The sequence below is a fragment of the Channa argus genome, chromosome 8 (genome assembly GCF_033026475.1).
Source record: "Channa argus isolate prfri chromosome 8, Channa argus male v1.0, whole genome shotgun sequence".
Lineage (NCBI taxonomy): Eukaryota > Metazoa > Chordata > Actinopteri > Anabantiformes > Channidae > Channa > Channa argus.
In genome coordinates this window covers 27172890-27188562 of record NC_090204.1, presented here as the reverse complement: position 1 = coordinate 27188562, position 15673 = coordinate 27172890, and the positions used below count along the sequence as shown (strand labels likewise).

Genomic DNA, 15673 nt, shown 5'->3' with positions numbered 1-15673 from the left:
AATTGGCGCTATATAAATAAAGTTGAATTGAATTGAATTGAATTGAATCCTCCTGTCTGCACTCTCTGACTTGGGCAGCTCTGACCTGGTATCCTGGCAGGGGCATGTTTCTAACTCTAACAGCCCCTCTACTAGTGTGCGTAGGGTCCTCTTCCTTTTTCCATATACTCATCACTCATTTCTGCCTGTCTTTCTGACATTTCTGCTTGGATAAGAGGACGTCAATCTCTCCAACCTCTAATCTTGACGTCATCATTGATGACCAAATGGTGAATGGTCTGCACTTATATAGCGCTTTTCTACCTATTGGTGCTCAAACACTTTACATTGCTTTTCATTCACCCATCATCACACACTGACATACCGATGGGGGAGCTGATATGCAGGGAACCTTTGACATGTGACAGGGGGAGCCAGGGATCAAACTGCTCTACCTCCTGCACCACAGCTCCTTTACTGACCACATTTCTTCTGTTTTTAAGACAAGCAGATTTGCCTTCTACAACATCAGAAAATTCAGACCCTACTTTTCTGAATTTGCACCCAAACTCATTGTGCAGGCATTTTTATTGATTACACATTACATTCTATTATCAGTAGGTTTCAAAGTGATTTGAACTTGAGTTATTGTAAGATTATTTAATATGATATAATATTCATAATAATATCATTATTATATTATAAACAGTCTTTCCCAACTGTGCAGTGCTGGTCCAAGCACGATAGAAACTGGGGAGGGTCAACATGCAGACAATGATCCGCTGTGGTATCCCTGAACTCACAGGATAAGCCGAAATGACAAAAAAAAAATATTATAAACAGTCTCTATATAGATCTTTGTGACAGATGTATAAAAATCCCTTACAGGCATGTGTGAGCTTTAGCATCGGCAATAATGGGATGAATGTGAGTTCACACTGGCTTTGACCTATAATTAAAAAAATCGAATCAGTTCATTCATGATTTGTGGTGGATGCTTGTGTCAGGCTTGTGTCAACAATTTACATGGTGGAATTATTGTATCACATTTACACAAATGGGAAGGACATTAGGTTACAGTGACCTTGTCTTTTGACTTTTGATGACAAAATTCTTGGCAGTTTATCCCTCAATCTAAGTGGAAGCTTGTGCCAAATTTGCAGAAACTCCCTCAAGGCATTACTGTGATATTTCATTTAACAATGTAACAAAGATTACAGTGCCTCTGACCTTTGACTTCTGCCCCCTAAAATGCAATCAGTGCAATCTTTAGTATAAGTTGATGCTTGTTTTGAAAAAATTGGGACAGCTAGAGTGGGTTGGACTAAAAGGATAGACATGATGTCACAGTGACCTGGATCTTTGAACTAAGTTGATGCTTGCCCTGATATTGAAACATTTCCCATAGGTGTTCGTGTGATATTGCGTTCAAAGGAATGAAAAGGATGTGGAGGAACACTGACCTTGACTTTTGACCTCTGATGTACAAAATGTACTCAGCTCCTCCCTGAGTCCAAGTGGACATTTATCCCAAGTTTAAAGAAATTTCCTCAAGCCTGTGTTATTGCATTTACAAGAATGGGAGAGACAAAAGGGAAGGATCTGATGTCACAGTGACCGTGGCCTTTGACCTTTGTTTTTGCCCACAGAGTTAATCCTTTATTCCAAGTGGATGTTTGTTTTAAAATGAAAGAAATTGTCTCTAGACCTTGCCTGTGATATTGGCTACACAAGAACAGAAGGTACCTTGGGGACACTTTGAACTTGACATTTGACCTCTGATGAACAAAATGTAATCTGCTCATCCTTGAGTCCAGGTCAATGTGTGGAGTAAATTATGTAAAATTTAGCAATAAACATTAATCAATATTTAGTCCCAAAGTCAAAATGGGACACACCTCCAAAGGTGGTGGAAAATAACAGAGCTTGGATCCTGTGGGACTTCCAGATACAGACTGTCAAATGTCATGGCCAACCAAGTTGACATAGTAGTTAGGGACAAAGAGAAGCACAAGGCTGTAGTGGTAGATGTAGCAATCATAAGTGATAGCAAGTGATAGGCGATAGAAAAAGGAAGGAAAGCAGCGAATTTGATGTAAAATGTATAGACAGACTATATAGATTTTTGGGAACGTGACTTGACTCAGAGTTGACGTGGAATGAACATAGATTTATGGATTTATTTATAAGATTTATGGTAAATGTCAGAAGGGTTGAATTTTCTGAGGTGTTCAACTACATCAGATTGGGCAGTGAGCCTAGGCGGATTAAAAACAATACATACTGTGGCATTGATCAGCTCAGCATTAGTCTGTGGATGTGTTGTATATAGTTCCGCAGCAAAACCATCAATACAGCAGTTGGAAGTAGTAGAGGCCCAAGTATTGGGACTATGTTGTGGATCTGTGAAGACTATTAATGTTAATCGTCCTTGTGAAGAGATTGGCGAAGTGTCTTACACATAATAGCTTTATAATGAGATACTGGGCAAACCAACAATGTCATACAAAGAATAGATATCGAGCACCTAGGATTCTCCTCCCATCATGGGAGAGTGAAACAGCAAAGAGGAAATGTTTTACATGGGCCAATGTAGATGGTGCAGAAAACATTCATACCCACAGCATCACTAACAATAACACCACTATAGAGGCAGGCTTACTTGTTTATGGTGGTCCAAAAATTATCCATGGTTATAATTATGGTTATTCCCCTCAGTATCAGTTGATTTACATGTACACAGACTTAAAGATGTCTAGGAGGAAGATGTCATGGAAGTTTCTATTGGCAATACAGAGGCAGAAGCACTAAAAAGAAAAACGTTTATCAGTAAGTGGCAGCATGATTGGCATAATGGAAAAAAAATACAGGTTTACAGCTTCAAACACAAGAGGCAATAACCACCATGTGGGAGAAATAATAAAAGTACTAACGCGACATACATGTCCAAACAATACATTATATATGAGAGTTAAGCATCCATCTTGTTTGTGTGAATTAAGAAGAGTCAGTAAATCCCATGTTATGTCAGTGCCAAAAATATTCATCAGAGAGAATCTAAGAATCTTATTTATTTAAATTAATGTTTTATCTTTTTTAAAAAGATAGACTCTGTGGCCAACACTCCAGCCGTGTAGGGGGCGCTATCGCACTTTTGTTGGGTGTCATTCGCCTTTAAAGAACAAGCATAAGCAGCAGAAGAAGAAAAAAAAGACGGAGAAGAAGAAGTTGGACGTGCTGCGTCGAAAAAAGCGAAAAAAAGCACTGTAACCTAATTCTAAAAGGCTTCTATAGAACGCGGATAAAAGCAGCACTGTGTGCTTTATCTATAACTAGCTAGTTAAATGCGAGATAAACAATGGCAGAAATATCCCACGAAGCGGACCAAAGAAGCCCGCAGGTGATATGTCTGAAGGAGTTGTGTTTCCGAGCTGTCACGAAACATTTCGCTGCTCTGAGCATCAACGCTGTTCTCGGTAAGTGTGGAATAATTTAACGCTACGCTTAACTTCTTCTCCTGATGGTTTCAGTAAACATCAGGAGAACAGGTTCTTTAGCTTTTAGAGGCATTGACATTCAAAGTTTGCATCTCTTTAACTAAAGTTACATCCCATCCCAATAAAACCGTCGCTGCATTAAGAGTTATCATTATGGGTTATTTCATTAAGACTGGTGGGCAAAATGTCACTTTTATGAATCAAAGTGAAATGTGCAAAAAGAAAAGGGGTCATACATCATAAGCCATGTGTTTTCAGTTCTAATGAGTTATTGTCAGTTCCAATGCAATTTTAAAAAGGTGTTTATTGTTATCCTCTCTATACCATAGCACTTGGTCATTGTAGTCATTTGTGGCAAGAATCCACAGTTAAAATGCTGTAATCTGTCTGTTACCAATTAGATCTTCCAGCACCCCTGATTAAGGATCTTCTTCCTTATCTGACTGTATGTCAACTGGATGAGCTTCAGCCGGAGTTAAATCACAGAGGTATACACTGCAGTCGAAGTGCAAAGATGGTGTCTTATGTTTTTGCCTTGTTTAGGTATTATTATTTCATAACAAAGTGTCTGATCTCAGCTTGTTTTTTTTATCTTAGGGATATCAACTCACCCTGGATGGATTAGAGTCCTTCAGGAGCTATATGGACCTAATTGTGTAGGTGTAATGTTGTTTTTAAAAATAATTAAAAATCAATTTTTACAAACATCTAATACCTATTTCTGATATGTTTTGTGTGTTACATTTCAGGCAATAGACTTGCACACTGAAGAAGAGGCCAAACATGAGGTTATGAGAATGCTTTTTAAACTCATATTTTACGGATACACAAACCCCTTCATTGAAAGAAACATCAAAAATTTAAACACGCCATCCTTCCTGTGGGCTGCAGCCAAGTGTATAAAAAGATTTTTTCTCATTGCAAGCTCCAGTCAACCTTTTGAAAGTTTAACGGCTGAGCAGCGGCCTCTTCTAACCCTATTGGAGAACCATATCAAGAGTGTCGGTATATCACAGTGCATTAATTTCCCAACACAACATACGTTGTATGTACTTCATCGGCTGCTAGACCACGGGGTGTCCAAAGAAGTCATCTTAAATGTGCAATGTCCCATAACTCTGGCATGGATCCTACATGGGAGGGGATCTCAGTATGTTCACCCTGAACTGAATAAAATAATGCACAGCAAAAAAGCAGGCTGTATTTCCCAAGCTGCTGCAGCCAGTGCAGACGGTACCAGTTGCAGTCCATGTCATGAGACCAGCCCTTCAGAGGATCAGGATGATCAATTCATTCCCTGTAAACGCTCAAAGTTGGATTCTATGTTTTTGGAGAACAAATCCAGCAAAGGACACTTGACTGTGGACCCACAGGTTCTCTGTCGAACCTTCAACTCTTCCAATTGTCCCCCAACAGGGGTTTGTCCTTGGGGACAGATCCATTGTCTGGAGATCAGGGAGTGTTTGTCTGACTCCCTTAGAGTGTTGAATGCTGCCCTGCCCACCTTTTTCTGCCTTCGCTCTTTGACCCTTCACAGCTTTTGTAAGCATGTTAAATAGTTTACCACTAAGTTTAGGGATTGGAGATCATTTTGAATTTGGGACCACATATCTTCACAATCATGCTATAAACCACATCGAAAAATTTAAGGCCATGAATTTCTCCTATAACTGTCGATAGTTCAATGTGCCCTGTGTCCTTAACAGGGCACATGCAGTTTAAGCTGGAATTGTTCTATCCAGGTATTTTAGAAAAGTCGCCACTTTTTCTAAACTGTTTAAAAAGTCAAATCTGATAATTGTTAAAATGCTCATTTCTGACTAAAGGACAAATAAAAGCTTTTTAGTGTTTTCGCTGATCACATTCATTGTATTTTGTAAATAGTAGCAAATGTAGAGAGAGTTTGATGACAAAATAGAACTGAAAAGTTGATAAAATATTTTAGAACCACTGTTTTGGATTTTGTTCAAAATTAGTTGGTTAATTGGTAGCAGTGTATGGGATCATGATTCCGCATAAAAGGAGCATCCACAAAAGGTGCAGTTATTGCAAAGATGGGTCATGGTTAATTGAGGCTTACATCACGATTTTAGAAAGAAACTTTTCGTAGCGTGGCTTCGTGGAAAGAGCATGTGAGCTTGACTGGCTTGCTGCAGTCCACATTTGTCTATTGAAGTTCTACAGTTTTCAGCATCATGCAGAGGAATCCAGTAAGAATGGACCAAGATTCAATTCGCTAAATTGCATCAATAAGTATCTTTCGTTCCCAAACTATTAAAAACTGTCATTAACTGACGCAACAAGGTGGTTACTCTGTCCCAAATTTATTGATTGTATTGAATCATCAAACCGTAAGCTTTGTTCTAGTTGTTCAGTGAAAGCACAGAAAATCTTTTCTTTGTACTTTTTGTTATATAAAAAAAAGTTATTGAAAAAAAAACGAATGGATCAATTTTATAAGATTGACTTAAACGTGGGGAAATACACTGTATGATTAATTAACATCCAGTGATAAGTTTTGATTTTTGCAGGAATAACTTGTTTTTCTTTCTTTATGCAGCAACATTCAGAGAGTTGGATGTTTTGGGCCTGGCCAAAGCCCTGAAGTTGCTGTATGAGAGCTCCCACAGCTCTCTAAGTCACCTGAGCATCAGTGTCCTACCATACACCAAGCTCATGGAGATCCTGCTAGACGCAAGCCCCAAAGTGACTTCGCTGTATGTCGAGATCCAGTCTGTGATGTGGGGGGCCGCGCATCATCCCACGACTGCTAAGTCAGACCTACCAGGTGCTGTCGACTTTTTACCAGTGAAGTAACTTTTACCAGAGGCTCTTTTAAAAATGCAGTATTTTACCTGCTGAAACACAAGTTTCTTGAACCAGTCTAGCGGTTGCAATGACAATTACAAGAAAAAGTAATGGTACGGTTGCAGTTTCTTGGTTTTCTGCATAAAGTGGTCATGAAATATCATTGTGATCTTCATTAAAGCCACAATCACTCACAATATTGCTAAGTGGATAAAACACAAACACTCATGATCTTCATTTCTTTTATTAAACACACATACAAAGTGATGGTAAAGACAATAAGTTTAACAAGGGATTTAATAACTGGTTTAACCACCTTTTTGCAACAGTAACATCAAGCAAGTGGTTCTGTATCTGTGGATTAGACCTGCACAAATTCAGGAGGAATTCTGGACCATTCCTCAATACAGAACTGATTCAGTCACATTTATATCTACATTTGCATTTAGTCATCTGGCAGATGCTTTTATCCAAAGCAACCTATAAGGAAGCAAAACATCTAAATCAAGGAAGAGAAATTAAAGCATGCTATATGAAGAAATGTTTCTGTTTTATGAAATACAAGTGCAAGATAGGCCCTTTTTTTTGCACATTTTTTTTTTTTTTGTAATATTGGGAGTGTTGTTAATGAGTGTGTGGAGTTTGGGAGCTTGTTCCATCCACATTGTGGCAGCGATTGGTTGAGGAGCTCCGCTTGGGAACTTGGGGTGTGTGGTAAAGGGACCACCAGATGCCAAACGTTGTCATAATGCAGTGGGAAGGACGGATTGTAGACCTGGATGAGGGTGTTTAGGTAGGAAGGTGTTTCTTAAAGCCAGTGCAAGAGCAGGCGTCTGAAGCAGTGGGCTAATCTGGGCCTGTTTAAATGAGGTGGGGAATGTGTCCGTTGAGAGATATATTAATGAATATTGTAATGGCTGGGATTAGTGTGGGTGCAGCTACTTGAGGAAGAGTGGAGGACATGGAATCCAGAGGACAGATGGTAGGATGTTTTGAGAGGAGGAGGTCAAATGTTTTCAGAAGTTTGTCTAGGTGAATGTTCAGGTCTCCCAGGATGATTAGTGCCATTTTTAGGGAAGCGGGACAACAGCATGTCAAGCTCATCACAGAATTAGATCAGTCATTAGATCAGCATCGCATGGATTTTAACCAGTGCGGTAATCTAAGCAATGTACGATTAATGAGGGGGGCTGTAGGGGAGGGCTTCCATGGGTCCACAATGAGAATCTAGTCACGCCTCCACATCCTGATGGGCAAGGGGTGTGGAAAAAAGGTAACATTAGTGGAGTTCCCCTGGGGAGGCCATGGCCTGTGGGATAATCTAGGTTTCTGTAAGTGCCATTAATTGAACAGCTGACTGTTTAGACACAGCTGGAATAAAATCTGATATTCCTGTGACCTCCTTTGAGGTCAATCCACAGCATCTGTTTCAGGTTGATGTCTGTGCCATTTCAAAAGACCCCTGAATCTATTCTGTAGTGGATAACACTCAATTACCCAGCTTTTTCTGATCTTCAGCTTGCAGACAGCCACACTAACATTATCCTGTAGGATGCTGCAAATGCTCTGCACTTTTCTCCCTTCTACCCACTTCTTCTTATTCACACTCACAATCACACACACAGCTGCTGAACAACACTCACCGGACTTCTCTTTTTGTATCATACGTAATTCTTCCTTTGTTTTATCTGTCCAAAAGACATTTTCCCAGTGGTCTTCAGCAACCTTTCAGGTGTGCTGCACTGTTTTTGGAGAGGATGGTATCCATTTCTTACAATGTATGTTTGTGTAACACAGGGTTTAGTAGGATTGACTCAGGAATAGAGAGGTTATTCGACTCCTGTTAATCTGAGCATCGTTTTTTAAGCATACAGCAGCGGGCTTTTAAATTGATTTCCACAATATCAAGTGGCACCAACTTCATTGGACAGTAGCCATCGTACTAAACCGTCTTCATTTATAGAAAATATGTCTTAACTGTGGACTGATAAATATATACAGTTATTGAAATGACTCTTTAACCTTTTCCAGCTACATACAAATCAACAACTCTTCCAGGACCTTTTTTGTGAGGCATGGTTCACTTCAGCTCATACAGCTTTTGAATAGTCCACCTGCTCTGTGTTTTCTACTGCCTAATTTTTCCATTGGTTTTTCCACCGTCATTTTGTATGATTGATGGCTGTGTTCATTGAAGACCTTTGTGTTTTATATGCTTAGAATTTGTGTTTGTTGATATATTTGACTTTAGACATGTATAGACTAGATATTTAATTTACAGCTACATAACAATGAGGAAATTGCACATAAAGATATGAGAAACTACTTGTTTTGATTACTACTATACAAACCAATAATTTGTTTCAACGCTAACATTGTACTCACCTACTTAATAGCTGAGATCTGGGGACATGGTAACACCATTAAAAAGATGTTTGAATGATCCTGATCTCTAACAATAGAAGCCTCCAGCACCGGCAGATTTGCTTGGTAAAGAAACAGAAAAATATTATTACAGACATAGGGTTTAGCCTGTGAAAGAATAGGTTGGATTAACATAGCAGAATGATGCAGGGTTGTCTTTTCACAGGTCCTGTCTTTTGAGGGATAGATAAACATGAGGGTCGGGTGGCGTGATCAACATGTCATGCGTTTGCTAGTTGATGTCTGATCTGCATTTTTTTCAAACTTAACTTAAGCTACTGTTTCCTAACCTTTCAGCGGAGCTGCCCCTGGAGAAGCTGACAGTCAAAGTTGCGGAGATTCAGACAGATCTGCACTTCATCACATCTGTGCTGAGATGCTCTCCACATCTCACCTCACTTCACGTAGCTGGGATGAGACTACCAAGTGGCTCCTCCCAAAGCCAACTCCTCAGCACTCTGTCAGGTAAAGGCTGCTGTCAGATCTACTAGTAAATTTAACCAGCAAGATTTATTTGTCTATCTCTGAAACAAATTTTCTGAAGTTCTCTTACTAAAGATATGATCAAATTTTAGCATCAAATCTCTGCTTGAGGAGTCTCAACTTAGAAGACATGAATCTTTCGGATTGTCTCCCTGAGATACTACATCTACTGAGCAACTTACAGCTGGAAGGTAAGAGAAGGAGAGTGACCCATGACCACAGGTGTGCAACAATTCAAACCCTGGTTATCATCCTTCTCCTTTTTCTCCTGGATGTCAACATTATACCAACAGCTACCTGGAACAACAAGTAGATCAATTTCCCTCTGAAAATGAAGCCATTGTGGTGAAAACTGCTGTAATCCAGAGTTGGTTTCACTTCTGTCTGGTCCACAAACGACATCATTGTTGTTTAGGGTTTTTCCTTTTTAACTAAGCTCAGACCAGAGTGGATTTCTTTACCCTTTGCCTTCTGTCAGAGCTGCTGTTAAATGACTGCCGTCTTCTTGAGAGGTGGAATGACAAGGAAGAGAATCTGAAACAGCTGGTGGCTACTCTGAAAACGGTATCCTCTCTCCACACACTTAGCCTGGCTCAGAATCGGCTCGGTAAGCACATCCTTTCCCCTAAAAAGATTCACCCAGCAGATTCTAAGCAATGATAAGGCAGCTTTCTCTCCCTTCCCTTTAGGATTTCTCACACTTTCATTTTGGTTTGTATGCCACAGACTTAAATGTTACTAGGCTGTAAGTTTGTTTCCTTTAGATGCCGTTTTAGTTTAAGCGGCTTCAAACTTATCCTAAAACCTAACGTACAGTAGTAGCATATTCAGCTATGTACAAATGTTCTTTTTTCATCATGTAACTAAAATGGTCAAGGAGTATATCAAAAAAAGTTATAATAAAATAATGAAAATTAGATTGGTACAAGTTTCCATCCCCCTTGATAAATGAATAAATATTAATTATATGAAGATATAAATTAATTTCTGATGAAAGAATAATTGCCCGAGCTGAATGTGCATTAAATATTATTTTGATGAAAAAATCTTTTAAATTAATGGGATGCAAACTTTTTCACCCAACTGTACCTGAAACCATGTTTTAGGGTGTAATTGGCAGCAACAAACCATGGAACCATGTCAAACCTGACATCAGTTACAAGGCTTAGCAAAGCTGAGAAGCCCCAAACACCTGGTAACTGTAGCTGTAAGATGCTGACCGATTAGAGAAACTGTCGAGTTCCTGAGTCTCAGCCGAAAATTATAGAGCATTAAGAGGTTCTGGGTGAAATGTAACGCAGCCCCAATGATTCATTTAAGTGTTTGCTCAATCTTTTGGTAAGTTTAAAAAAAAAAAAAAAAGTCATTCCTCCACACTTTTTACCCTTAACATTCTTTGAATAATTATACTCTGATAGCTTTCATTTTGAAGATAAACATAAGTGTGGGCACCTTTTATACCTGTAAAATTCTTATTTCATGAACATATTAGAGCATGTAAGATAGTTCAGGAACATCAGCTGCTGAAATCTGTGTGACAAAATCTCTATGATATGTATCTATAGTGAAAAGCTAATATCAAATGAATTAGAAGCTGGTTTATTACAAGAAAAAAAATCTTAAACGTTCACAAACTTAAGAGGACTCTATAGATTATGAGTTGAATACCTAAAAAATCAGTGGAATAGACCAAATGTACGTTAATGAAATAATTAGCTAACTTGTTTTAGTTTATTGTAGAAGTTTATTTGCAACTACATCTTAAACAATCAAATTCCTCAATCAACCTTTCGAATAGATTAACGCAATTCAAAATACTTTACAGATAACTGAAAATTGAAGAAAGGTCCACCAAGCTAAGACAATAAAAGAGAAACAGTGAGAATAATCTGCTTTTTTGTGGTAGGAAACACTTTCCAGAATCATTACAGAATATCAGAACACAAACCCATGAACAGAAACGCAGTGGGATTCTCACAACGTGATGCACAAAACAACAAAAACTCAACAATGTCCACTTTAAAGGGAGTTACATTTTAGTATTCTAGAGGCTTTTCCAGTCAATAGAGGTTTTAACAGTGTTTTTTTGTTGTTTTGGTTTGTGTTTTTTTGCCTCCACAGTCTCAGTTTCAATCTCTCTGAACCGAATATTGACTTGTGTCCTGTAGCGGTGTCTCACTTTATTAGTTGAGCAACCACAAAGGAAACTAATGTCAGTGCATGTGTCAACAGCCAAGAACGTGTGCGTGCTGACACAGCTGTTCTCAGGATCCTCACCAAGCTCACTGAAACGTCTAGACATCAGGTAAGAGCTGCAGACTTCGGAGGCTTAGGAGGTTTGGTTATTAGCTCATGCACAATACCGTACCAGTAAATCTGGTATTTCAGGTTATTTTACAGGGAAAACCTGTACAGGAGCTCCTGACCTCAAGATTTTAGCATCGTTTCTCCACTAGTCCTTTCAGCTTCATGTGCTAGTGGTGCACAAATGAACTAAAAATGTAAGGACCATGAGATTTAGTGTCCAATTATTATAAACAGCATGCCGTACCTAAAGTATGAAAAACATATCAAATCTATTTGTATTGTTTGTAAACATATATATTTATTAGAGCACCTCAATATTGTAGAATATTGTGAAACCTTTTCTTTAATTCAAAACGTGAAACTCATGTTTTAGATTTATTACACATAAGGTGAAATATTTCAAACCTTTTTCGTAATTTCAATTATTATAGTTTACAGCAGCAAAAATCTACAATATTAGAATACAAAATTGAATGTATGACATTGTTTCAAAATGGTCACAGTTATGGTATAGTAAAATGATTTTACTTTAGTTAAGTTAGTGCAAGAATTTGTATCCCCCTTGATGAAATTATAAAATGTAACTATAATGAGCATTTGTATTGTCTAATGTTCATTAACTATTATTTATGTTGTCTTTGTATCAACATTTAACGTGTATGTGTAATATTTCAGTATTTGTTAGAAATAAATGACCCACTTTAGTTTATCAAAGTATATTTTTAAATATATCACAAATAAACATAAGTAATATAATTGATATAAACAACTAATATTGTATATATTATTAGTTAACTTGTAATAAACACTAGTCCACTTTTTTTTTTACGATACTTCTAGTTCGCATTTTAGGTTTGATTTATTATTACAATTTTGCTGTGAACTATACTAAAAGTGAACTTAAGTATAGACCAAATATTCCTACATTTTCCTTTATATCAGTATAAGTACAAGGTTACCAATAAGACACTTTTTATGAGGGACGTTCCTATGATATGAAGCCGTTTTATAGTTACCTGATTCAACTTAGCTCCACCATGGTCACATACAAAATTAAAATACTGTTAAAAATTCCCAAAATTATGAAGATGTATAAAATGTAAATAAACACAGAATGCAATGATTTGCAAATCTCATCAAACCATATTTTATTCACAATAGAACATAAACAACATATCAGATGTTGAAACCAAGATATTTTACCATTTCATGGAAAATATTAGCTCATTTTGAATTTCATGGCAGCAACACATCTCAAAAAAGTTGGAATTGGGCAACAAAAAGCTGGAAATAAATAATTGCTGAGTATCAAAAACAAATGGAGGAGCATTTGACGACTAGGCCAGTAACATGACTGGGTATAAACGGAGCATTTCAGATGTAAAGATGGGCAGAGGTTCACCAATCTGTGACAAATTGCGTTTAAAAATTGTGAAGCAAATTTAGGAAAATGTTTCTCAACATGAAATTGCAAAGACTTTGAAGATCCCACTGTCTACAATATAGAATATCCTCAAAACTTTCAGAGAATCGTGAAAAATCTCTGTGCGCAAGTGACAAGGCCGAAAGTCACAACTGGATGCGTGTGATCTTCGGGCCTTCAGGTGGAACTGCATTAAAATCAGGCCTGATTCTCTACTGGACATCACTGCGTAGGCTGAGAACACTTCCAGAAATCACTGTCTGTGAACACAGTTCCCTGTGAAATCCACAATAAGTTAAAGCTGTATCATGCAAAGAAGAAGCCAACACGTGAACACGATCCATAATCGTCGCTGTGTTCTCTGGGCCAAAGCTCATTTAAAATAGTCTGAGGCAAAATGGAAAAATTGTTCTATGCTCAGATTAATGAAATAACCATGGATGCCCTGCTCTGCAGACGAAAGAGCAGAGGGATCATCCAGCTTGTTATCAGCAAACTGTTCAAAAGCCTGCTTCTCTGATAGTATCGGGTTGTACTAGTGCTTCTGGCCTGGGCAGCTTACACATCTGGAACGGCACCATCAATGCTCCTCCATGCTCCTCGTGTCTCTTTCAGGGAAGCCCATCATATTTCAGCAAGACAGTGCTAAACCACAAACTGCATCCATCACAACAGCAAGGCTTTGCAGGAGAAGTGTCTGGGTGCTGAACTGGCCTAACTGCAAAATGAAAAATCTGGTAACAAAGGCCCAGGACCTTTGAGCAGCTTGAATCCTGCATCAGATAAGAATGTTTAAGAACATTCCTCTACTAAAACTCCAGCAACTGGTCTCCTCACTTCTCAGACTCTCAATACTTCTCTGTAGGAACATCCCCCAGTTCTAACTTTCTTGAGATGTGTTGCTGCCATCAAATTCAAAATATTCAACAATATGTTTATGTTCTATTATGAATGAAATATGGTTTGATAAGATTTACAAATCATTGCATTTTTAATTTATTTATTTTTTACATTTTGCACATTGTCCCAACTTCTATGGAATTGGGGCTGTAAAATAACAGTAAGAAGTCAGTATAAAGTATATATTCTGTTTATTGAATGCTCTTAAATGAGACCTACACTTTAAATCTAGGACCACACACACCACTAGTATTACTTACAGTATGTGTGAGGTTTAATAATACATTTTTGTGTTTAACAGTTCTAACTTCATTCAGCCAGCTGAGCTACTGGAGTTTGCTGAGAAATTGATGACCCATCATCCCCAACATAGACTGATACTTGACCTCAGGAAGAATCCAGGAGATCGTGATCCCAACACCTGGAAGACTGCACTGAAGAAGCTCCATCCATTTTGTCTTGTGCTGTTTGAGGGATGGAAATCCACGGACACAATGGTAGACCACGTCAGCAATATGTGAAGCATCTGTTGTGAGAGAGAATGGCAAGTCTGAAAAATGACTGTAAAATTTGGGTCCTTCTCTTTGATTGCAAGGAGTAAGTTCAGATTCCATGATACGTTTCATGTTCAAGAACACCCTCAAAATGTGGTTATTTGGGACACAATAATTCTCTGTATGTTACTTTCCCAAATGGTACATTCATTCAGTTCTCTCAAAAAATAAAGAGCATCCTGGGTTTAGTTTGACATTTGAATCATTTATTAAACCAGAATCTCTGGAAGTGTAACAGAATCTTCTGTTGGACTTCAGAATATAACAAGGGGAAAAACTAGGGGGGATTGAGGTGGAAGTGAAGCAAGTCATCATTAGTGGGAACCAAGTAGAAAACTTACATTTGGGGTCAACTGTGGGGCAGGAAAGTAAAAGGCAGTTGTCCACCAATCTCGCAGTTGTTGGTTCAATCCCCGGCTCTTCCGGTCACATGTCAAAGTGTCCTTGAGCAAGACACTGAACCCCAACTTAGTTGCTCCTGCTGAGTGTTGGCCAGCTGCATAGCAGCTCCCCCATCGGTGTGTGAGTGTGAATGGGTGAATAAGAAGCAGTGTAAACGCTTTGAGTGCCAATAGGTAGAAAAGTGCCATCAGAAAAGTGTCGACCAACTTCCTGTCACTGTTAAGTCCCCCAGCATCAGCCAGGGTTTTCATATCTAAATCTTATCTTTAATTCTCAATTACTTTTATTTGTATTATTACCGAACAGAACTTTGTACTTTAAACACAGAGTTAACTTTTTGTTAGGATTTAGTTTTACGTGACCCGAACATGTCTATGGCTCCATGTCACAAACGACGAGCTTCCTACTCTGTTTCTTAGATTGTAAATCAATTAATCAGTCACAATGTAGGAAACTGTTAAGATAAATGTGATGCATGCCAATCAGAGTTGGGGTGGGATTCCAAGGATGGCCATGGCCAACACCCCTGGGGGTTTGAAATAAAAACCACAATTTCTGTAGCATATCCAAGTGCTTTTCTTTTTCACTTAGCCTAAGGGGAGTTTAACTCAGGTCTGTGGTGTGACAGCCCCCCACCTTCTCACAACTCCTGTTCCCCTAATAAATTCAGCTCTTCATTCCTTTAAAAAATGTTATAGCTGAACATAATTGTCCACTGATTTTGTTCCTTTTAAAAATCGAATCACATTTACAGTTTAGTTCCAAAGAAATTTTTTTTTTTTTTTACGTTAACAGGTTGGTTAATGAGTAATAAAGCCGGTAATACACCCTGACTGCTGTAAAAACCTCCCTGTGGACTGTGATCCTTGACAGTAATTACAAATTAGGTGCGTGTG

At 38.3% G+C, this 15673-nt stretch overlaps 1 protein-coding gene across 2 annotated transcripts; it reads left to right on the top strand.

Annotated features, from left to right (window-relative positions):
* The first annotated feature begins 3180 nt into the window (after nucleotides 1-3180).
* Nucleotides 3181-14569, top strand: lrrc41 (leucine rich repeat containing 41). 2 transcript variants are annotated; one of them, XR_010915049.1, is made up of 10 exons: nucleotides 3181-3455; nucleotides 3878-3964; nucleotides 4074-4132; nucleotides 4226-5018; nucleotides 6037-6264; nucleotides 9006-9173; nucleotides 9284-9382; nucleotides 9670-9798; nucleotides 11313-11496; nucleotides 14123-14198. XR_010915049.1 is itself a non-coding variant. In XM_067513694.1 (10 exons), exons 1-10 carry the CDS (start codon nucleotides 3338-3340, stop codon nucleotides 14340-14342), a joined length of 1974 nt encoding a protein of 657 aa, XP_067369795.1. In that variant the 5' UTR covers nucleotides 3181-3337; the 3' UTR covers nucleotides 14343-14569. The 2 variants fall into 2 exon arrangements, 1 of the variants encoding a protein (XP_067369795.1); XM_067513694.1 differs by having other exon boundaries at nucleotides 11424-11496; nucleotides 14123-14569.
* The last annotated feature ends 1104 nt before the right edge of the window (nucleotides 14570-15673 follow it).